The sequence below is a fragment of the Eublepharis macularius genome, chromosome 2 (assembly GCF_028583425.1).
Source record: "Eublepharis macularius isolate TG4126 chromosome 2, MPM_Emac_v1.0, whole genome shotgun sequence".
Classification (NCBI taxonomy): Eukaryota; Metazoa; Chordata; class Lepidosauria; order Squamata; family Eublepharidae; genus Eublepharis; species Eublepharis macularius.
In genome coordinates, this window is record NC_072791.1 from 158,045,758 (window position 1) to 158,054,659 (window position 8,902).

At 41.6% G+C, this 8,902-nt stretch overlaps 1 protein-coding gene across 1 annotated transcript in view; it reads right to left on the minus strand.

Moving 5' to 3' along the window:
- The window catches only part of XRCC5 (X-ray repair cross complementing 5), a 57,747-nt gene extending 50,469 nt beyond the window's left edge, over positions 1-7,278 (minus strand). The window contains exons 1-2 of the mRNA XM_054971097.1: positions 7,205-7,278; positions 1,478-1,591 (exon numbers count right to left, since the gene is read on the minus strand). Coding sequence (XP_054827072.1) covers positions 1,478-1,591; positions 7,205-7,219 — 129 coding nt within the window. The 5' untranslated portion in view covers positions 7,220-7,278. The remainder of the gene's footprint in view (positions 1-1,477; positions 1,592-7,204) is intronic.
- Between the last annotated feature and the right edge of the window lie 1,624 nt (positions 7,279-8,902).

Here is an 8,902-nt window from a genome sequence, read left to right on the forward strand (position 1 = left end):
AGTTCTCTCAGTTTTCAAGTGTGTAAATTATTGTAGACATTCCTAGTCAGCAAGTAGTTATCCTAGAGGGCTATTCTGAGGACAGCTGGGCTTGGGGAGCCAGCTCCTAGCACTTGATGGGGCACTTTTGCGCTGGTGCAAACGGTGCGAAATCTGGGCATGGTCCTGGATACCTCCTTATCTATGGAGGCCCATGTCACAGCAGTTCTGTGACCAGGTCTGCATTTTTCTATCTCTGTCAGGTCAGGTAACTTGCTCCCTATCTGGCTGCCTATGACCTAGCTACAGTGATCCATGCAACGATCACTTCCAGACTGGATTACTATAACTCGTTTTATGCTGGGCTACCCTTGGGCCTGTTCTGGAAGTTACAACTGGTCCAAAATGCAGCGGCATGTATTATAACCAGGACGCCATTCCAGATGCACATTATACCTTTCCTGCACCAGGTGCATTGGCTCCCAGTGGAATTCCAAATCAGGTTCAATGTTTTGGTTTTAACCTTTAAGGCCCTTAGTGGACTGGGACCAACATACCTATGGTATCATCTCTCACCCTATGTTCCCCAGAGAATGCTCTGGTCAGCAGGAAAACCGCTGTTGGTGATCCCTAGCCCCAAAGAAATTCATCTTGCCTTGACCAGGGCCAGGGCTTTTTCGGCCCTGGCACACACCTGGTGGAACTCTCTGTCTTTAGAGACCCAGACCCAGCGGGACTTACTATCATTCCGTTGGGCTTGTAAGCAGAGATGTTCTGCCAGGCTTATGGGGATTGAGGCGGGCAGAAAGTTTCACTAAATGGCATCCTGCTGGGGGGAGGAGGGGACATGTGCCCTCCCGTTTTGAGTTACCAACAGATGGATGGCCACCCTGCCCCACGGGCCCTGATATTTGGAGAATGGGGATGCACTGTGTGGGCCGCATTATGATGATGTTCTAACACAATTTAACAGCTACCATTATTTTTATCTTTACATATAGTACCGTGTTGTACTTCACTCTGAGTCTGCGGTGGGAGCAGACTAAAAGTCCAAACAAACAAACAAACAAACAAACCAAGGATGGCAGACCAGAACCTCTAAACTGGCCTATCAGCAAATTCTAATGCTACAGATGTCATTTCCTTCACACATTTTTATTTCTGGTTTACCAGTTGGGAAATAGATGGTACTCTCACAGGGCCAGAGATATCCAGCTCCTGAAATCAGGTTGAGGGTGGAATTTGATAAGAAACATGAACTAATGTTGAAAAATGACAAGTCATGAATTAAGTTGCCTCATTCATAATTTGTAGCAAAACAAACTCATGTCCTTACTTATACGATACAGTTCCTTGCCCTTATAGTGCTTCACACAGGTCTTTTTCATAATATTATGCCACCATTTAGGAAAAGAGGAAGACCTAAATTGAGATGGCTTGACTCAATAAAAGAAGCCACGTCCTCCAGTTTGCAAGATTCCACCATTAGCTCCCTTACCTGTCGTTGCACAAACAATGTCATCACTTTCTTGGCTTGTTCAAAAGGAGACTCTTCTCCAGGAACAACATTACTCATTGAAAAGCCAACATCCATACACAGGACTATAGCTGCCTTCAAAAGGGAAAAGAGAAAGTGTAAAAACTGAATTAGAAAATGACCAGGAAATATAATTGTATACCTAATTCTCAACTTGGCACTAGAGTACAAATAAAAAAAAAACCCACACGATGGGGCCATGTACAGATACAGGACATTTCTACAAACCAGGGTCAACCCCCAAGGTTGTAGAAAAATCATATATTAAAAAAGAGGATAAAATAAACCAGAATCTTGGCAGCACTTTGGATTCTCCAAGCAACCACAGCATAGGTAATCTAAAATGTCACCACAGTTTCATTTTGAAACTTGAGGTGAACTGGGGGAAAATAAGAAGTGGGGTTACATGAAGAACAGTCTGAGAGTTAAGAAAAATAAAGATTGAAGCCATTGGGTTGGATAAAAAATTTCTGTTGTCCACAACAGCAGAACCTTCCTCTAGCAGAAAGCTCCTTGTGTTGAAGGCTTAACTACAACGGAATGGCAACGCTGGATTCATCCATTATTTACTAGGAAATGAGCCAAATGAAGAGGAAATATGCAGAAATAAAGAAAGATAGAGGAGAGAATTGAACTCTGGCCATAGCATTTATAATTATTAAAGAAATTAGTGTAATATTGTTGTTTGTGAAGATAAAAGCTGAATAGGGTCAGTAAAGGCACAGGCTCCACTTGTTAAAAACTTTTCTGCCTTAAAGCACAAAGTGAATCTGGGGTGCTGTATGGTAGAGAAGAAACACTCATCTGGGATCTAGCTTCCCTAAAGACTAAGAGAATAAAAATGTGTCTTTTACTTTTAAAGCTTTGGCACTTATTTGCTTCAATGAAGTCTTGAACTGGATGGCTGTAGTATGTGAAATGGGCTCTAGGTTTAATATTTGGTCAACACATGCCATCACAGAATGTTTAATTTTTATTCTGATGATACTTTAATGGTTGAATTTTGAGTTTATATCACAGCATTTGCTAGATGTCTCTTGAAGTGTTCATTCCTATAAGCAATGCAGTGGCATTCTGTGACTTTCAGACATGCGTTTTTAGTATAAAGTGCCTGGACTTCTTCACTCTTACATTCGGCACTGAGATCTTGTAATGACACATCTTGCCTAACTTGGCTTAGTCTACATAGAGGTTTTAGCAATATATTGGTTTTCTAATGACTTTTTTAAAGCCCTGTGATATTGTGTCTTATGAACATTCAGTGTGTCTCCTTTGAATTATCTAAGCATGATAAATTATTTATGGATAGTTAAGAACTTTCTAACCTGGTTAAAGGTTTGCAGATACACTGTTGCTGTGAAAATATAATTAGGTTTAGTTATCTTTCATTGCATTTTAGATAATGGAAAATAACCTTTGATAAGAGATTTTATCTTTTTGTGTCTTGTGGTTATTTTGTGAGCACCCTTATTTAATTATCCAGTACAATAACAGACTATGCTAAAGTCAGTGAACTTTTAAACTTGGCTAATAGATTTACTAGAATTTTTTTAAGAAGAATTATATTTTCACTTTTGTGTTTTTAGGTTACTTAAAACAAACTGTAATGTTTTGCATATAATTATTTTATTTTTGCCTGTTAATGTTTTTTTAAAAAAATGGTTGTTACTCTGGGTTTAAATGCAGGCCTCTGAGGAAAGGAGGACTGGGGCTGGATGGATGAATGGAGTCTGCCGTGACTGGGCAGTAGCTGAACCCTAAGCAGTGGAGTGAACTGCAGTTTTTAGTCAGGTTGCTGAGAGACAAAGTGTTTATTCTAGTTAAGTCCAGCAAACTGCTACTGCACAACTAGACTGGGCCCAGCAACTACCAGGTGACTTACTTCTGCACAGCTTCCATGTCTTGGCCCCACAGTAGCTACTACATGAATCACCTTGGCGACTCACTATATCATGCACGTCAGTGGACCCATCAGCAGCCACCATGCAACTCAGCCAACTTGCAACCAGATACAGTGGGCTTACACAACTTGCCCAGATACAGTGGCAGCCACCACCCAGCTTATCAAGAACTAGCAGTGGCGACCACATGACTCACCTGGCCAGCTTGCAACCATGCAAGTTGTGTTACTTAATAATAATAATATTCGATTTATATCGAATATTATATCGAAGCTTATCAAGAACTAGCAGTGGCGACCACATGACTCACCTGCCCAGCTTGCAACCATGCAACTTGTGTTACTTAATAATAATAATATTCGATTTATATGCTGCCCTTCAGGACAACTTAATGCCCACTCAGAGCGGTTTACAAAGTATGTTGTTATTATCCCCACAACAATCACCCTGTGAGGTGGGTGGGGCTGAGAGAGCTCCAAGAAGCTGTGACTGACCCAAGGTCACCCAGCTGGCTTCAAGTGGAGTGGGGAATCAAACCTGGTTCTCCAGATTAGAGTCCCACCATTTTTAACCACTACACCAAACTAGCTGGGCCTGGCAGTGTTCATGATCATGACATAGTTTCCCTCTGCACAGCTTTTGCAACTTGGCGAGACTTTTCCCAGGTGCCATACTGGCAAATCTGGCTGGGGGGAGGAGGGAATGGAGTGATTGAAAAAGGTAAAATATGTAAGAAAAGGAGGCATGAATAAGGGAGAGAAGAAAAGGTGAGAGTCTTTCATTTGGAAAGAAGAAGGAAAAGTTGAGTTGGTTGTAGATTTAATTATCCCCTTTTTTTTTACCCTTTACAAAAAAAATGAGCTGCATGAATAAACATACAAAAAAAGATATGATGATGGAAGGAAGGCAGAACAATAACATTGGCAATTAAAGGTATTAGTGTAATATTGATTTTTCAAAGAAGTCAATCAAAAACAAACTCTTCATGAACTGTACTTACTAATTTTTGCCCAACTGAAACATTACTTGATATATTAAAATGTCATATTGTTGGGCTTTAATGGTGTTCTCAGTTTTAGAGAAAAGGGTAGACTAAAATCTGAAATTGGCCTCTCATGGCATTGTAGATGTGGGAAACCCAAATTCTAATCTCAGTCTTATTGGTAAAGCTCTTGTCAGTCCTTTACTAACCAGTAAAAGAGAGTATTCATCACTGGATAGCATTTCTTTATATGCTACCCTGATATTCTTCCTTATAGGATCTTAGTTTTTGAAACCTACAATCAGATATCAAGTATATCAAGTTTCCAAAGAAATGTTATCCTTTCAGAGCTATGGGTTTAATGGTTGTGGGGAAGGTCATAACATTTTCATAATTTGTGTATTTTTGCAATAATCTGACAAGTATATCATCATTTCTGTCATATGGATGGGAAATTGCCGATGAAGAGGGTTGTTATGGGGTGAGGAATTTATTTTTCTGAAATTCATTTTTTTAGACACAGAATAAGAGGAATTAGGTAAAGAGCCCCATGGTGCAGAGTGGTAAGCTGCAGTACTGCAACCCAAGCTCATGACCTGAGTTCAATCCTGGCAGAAGCCGGGTTCAAGTAGCCGGCTAAAGGTTGACTCAGCCTTGCATCCTTCCAAGGTCGGTAAAATGAGTACCCAGTTTCCTGGGGGGTAAAGTGTAGAGATGACTGGGGAAGGCAATGGCAAACCACCCCGTAAAAAATCTGCCAAGAAAACATCGTGATGCGATGTCCCCCCCATGGGTCAGTAATGACTCAGTGCTTGCACAGGGGACAGGAATTGATGGCTGTTTTAAGAGCACAATTTTTCTTTTGTTTTTCTTCAAAGAGAAATGAAGGCATTCTTTTGTAATTTCAGTCCTCGCACCCCAGGGTGGTGCTCTAGCAGGAAGATAGGAAGATCTGAGAAGAAACTACCTGCCTCTGAGCATCTACAGAGTGAAATTCTGATATTTTGGAGAACCTCCCTTCCAACCCCTCATCTCTTTAAAATTTATCTTTAATTTAAAAGGAATTCAAATTCATAAAAAGAGGGAACGAAATGGACTGTTACAATTCAGAGAGAACCTAAGTAAAGAGGAATTAAGAATTTTTTTCTTAATAACCCTGCTAATGAATAACTTGCCTGAGCCCGCAAATAACTTCAAATAACTTCCATCTCTCTCTCTATAAAATCACAAACATGGATCAGAACTCTGCCTTTATAGAGAACCATATAGGGAACAGTGGTTGAAAAAACAAGATAATATATTTGTGTTAACAGGTCTTGAGTATAACATCTCTTAGCACTCTTCTTGTCAACATGATCCAATGATCTAGTCTCTGCACTGAAGACTGAAACAATCCCAGCTCCCACCATCTTCCCACTTCTAACAGAGTGCCTAATAGTGTGGACACAGCTAGTCAGTGGGATATTATTCCCAATTATTTGAATACTATCAATTTATAATGGAAGGCATGAGCAGGAAAGCAATCTCAAATAATGAAAACATCCCTGCAGGGCCTACCTTATTTTAAAATACAAAACACCTGCTTCTTGGTGAAACTGGCACATTTCAAAAGTGATGTAACCAGCAATTGCCTATTGCCTGAAAACGTTTTTTAAGTCACCCCACTTAGTTCTGTACTCACAAAAAACCACTAACTTCCCTTCTACAAACAAGTTAAGAAAAATGGAGAGAGGGGCCCTGTTAATCACACTAATTGTGTGTATTAGCACGGTTCAATTACGCTATATCCATCTTAAGTAGAACCTGAAGGTGTAAAACTGGCAAGTGTGTGTGAACGAAATGAGATTTAACTGTACTTGCAAAATCAAAAAGAGTCCAAAAACCAGTGGGAGAACACTTCAATCTACCAGGACATTCCATCAAAGACTTAAAGGTTGCTGTGGTTCAACAGAAACCTTTCAAAAACAAAATCCAACGGGAGGCTGCTGAATTGGAATTCATATGCAAATTTGACTCTGTCAAGCTGGGACTGAATAGAGACTATGAATGGTTATCACATTATCACAGGTAACAGATTTCCTTTACAGCGGTGTGGTCTGGGGGAGCCCAGTGGCGCCTGGTATGGGCTTTTGGGGACCACAGTTCTCTTTGTCAGATGCATCTGGCAGGGAGACCTGTGGTTATCGAAGGCTTATACTGCATAGGAATTGGATGCTTTTACTGCTCCAACTAACACGGCAAACTGACTCCACACCAAAAGGAGATGTTTACATTTACTAGCAAAGGAATGTTTTGGTTGCCTCCTCACTAATTGCATCTTGTCCCCTTCTGATATATGTCCCTTCTCTCCCCTCTCCCTCCTCCTCTTCTGTATTTGACCAGTTCGGATCAGGCATCTGATGAAGAGAACTTGATTCTCGAAAGCTTATGCTACAATAAAATTGGTTAGTCTTAAAGGTGCTACTGGACTCTTTTTGATTTTGCTACTACAGACTAACACGGCTAACTCCTCTGGAACTGTACTTGCAGTAACCACTTCCTAGAACAGCTACCATATTACCATGCGTCTGCAAATCTTGTGGGTCTTCAGCCCACACATAAAACCTCACCACCACAAACAGAGGGAAGAAGAAAACATTTCAATGTGCCGAGCGGAATCAAAACAGGACGACTGAAGGAGAAACGCGCAACTTAATTCCCAGCTCCTGAGCAATGATTACATCCGTCTTCTATCCACCCAGCAGGAGCAGGGGTGCTGCTGACACCCCTAATGCACTCGTTCCTCCTCCTCCTCTTAGCTATTACCTTAGCCCGCGACATCGCGCCGGGATTCGAGTCCTTCCGCCACTATTTCGACGGCCCTTTCCTTCCGGGGCCGCTGCCGGTATCCTGAAAGTAAACACTACCCGGCACCACTTTAGCGTGAGAAAGCTCGCGGCAGCGACACCAAATGGCCAAGACTGGGAAGGGTCACCGGTGGAAATGGGCCGTAAAAAAGAGCCGCTGTCGTGCTCGGAGGAGCGAAGGCAGAAAAGAACGGAGAGGTGAAAGGAAAAGGAGGTGGCAAAGCATGGGGTTTTCGTGTGCTTCCTTCTTTGAATTTTATTAATGTCTGTGCTAGTACAATCAGTTAAGCAATCAGTAAGGAGCTGCGGATGTTGGACAGTTGTTACTTAGCAGGATTTTAAAAGCCGTATTATTACTACAGAACAGGAGGCTTCAATATTCTACAACTGAAAAAAGAAAGACAAATATTTTCCCCCTTCCGATAAGAATTAGCGTTCATCTTTTAGAAGGCTTTCAATTGTTAAATACTACATTTCTGTTTTTTAGACAATCCAAATAACATCTCAAACTGAGTAAAAGCTGGACAAAGGACTCTACAAGATTCCTGACAAAGAGCTGGTTCAGAAAAAAAAATGCTCTTGAAAACTGAATATACGAATACATTATTCATATAAACGGTGTTTAACACATTAGACACGCCTATTTCTGGCCTATTTCTATGAAACAACAAATCAAAGATTTAACCGTTCATAGAAGTGGATTTGAGATTTTATGGCACTCCCAGCACTTTTTCCCCTTGTCAATTAGAGGAGCAAGAATGTGATCCATGGCTTAGTTGATGTTTTTGTTTAATTCACAGTGTTACATTGTTGTGTATAGCTAAATAAATCTTCAGAAGTGTAATGTGTGTCCACCAGGCCCAGACCAACATGTCTGTAGATCCACATTTATCGAAATTTAAGCTACATTGTTTTTTATCTGGAAGTGTGAGTTGTTCCTAAAGGTTGAGCCCAAACTTTGGCTTTAGATTTTTGACCCCAAAAATTATCTTCCTGTGTTTGTGACTGAAAAATTCTATGGAGGCCAGTGTCTGGATGCCTCTTGAGTTTTGGGAATAAAATGCAAAGAGTCCTGAATGGAACAGGAAAAAAACCGGGTGCTCCATATCATAATGTTGATCTCATTCTGGTCCTAATGTGTTATAGTTGTGAACTTTGTTATGTCTGTAAAACTCACAGCACAATCCTGAGAGCCACTGAGGTAGAGATGGCCAGTAGTGGTGGCACAAGTCAGTTCCCTAAGTGGCCCTAGCAGAGGCCAGGAAACGGGCAAAAAAAAAACCCAGAAAGGAGCCACTACCGCGCTGGTATCCATAGCAACTTCCCCTTCCCTCTTGGGCCACCATGCTTCCTCCAGCTGGCAAGGCCCTTCAGTCATCAGGCTGCTGCCTGCTACCATGGACTCTGATACTGCTGCTAGGTGTGGCCTCTTCTTCACCCAGGCCTGCCATGCGTCTTCTCAGGTGCCACTGCCACAGAATCCCTCACCTGCAGATGCTCTGCTGCCACCAGCAATTTTCCTAGCTCTCACTGGTTGCAGCAGGGATGCTGATGTTGCAGTGATGGTTGGTGACCCTAGGGTAGGGTTGCCAGCCTCCAGGTGGTAGGGAAAACTGGAACAAGGCTCACCCCGGAGCAAGGCAACAAGGAGAAAGTG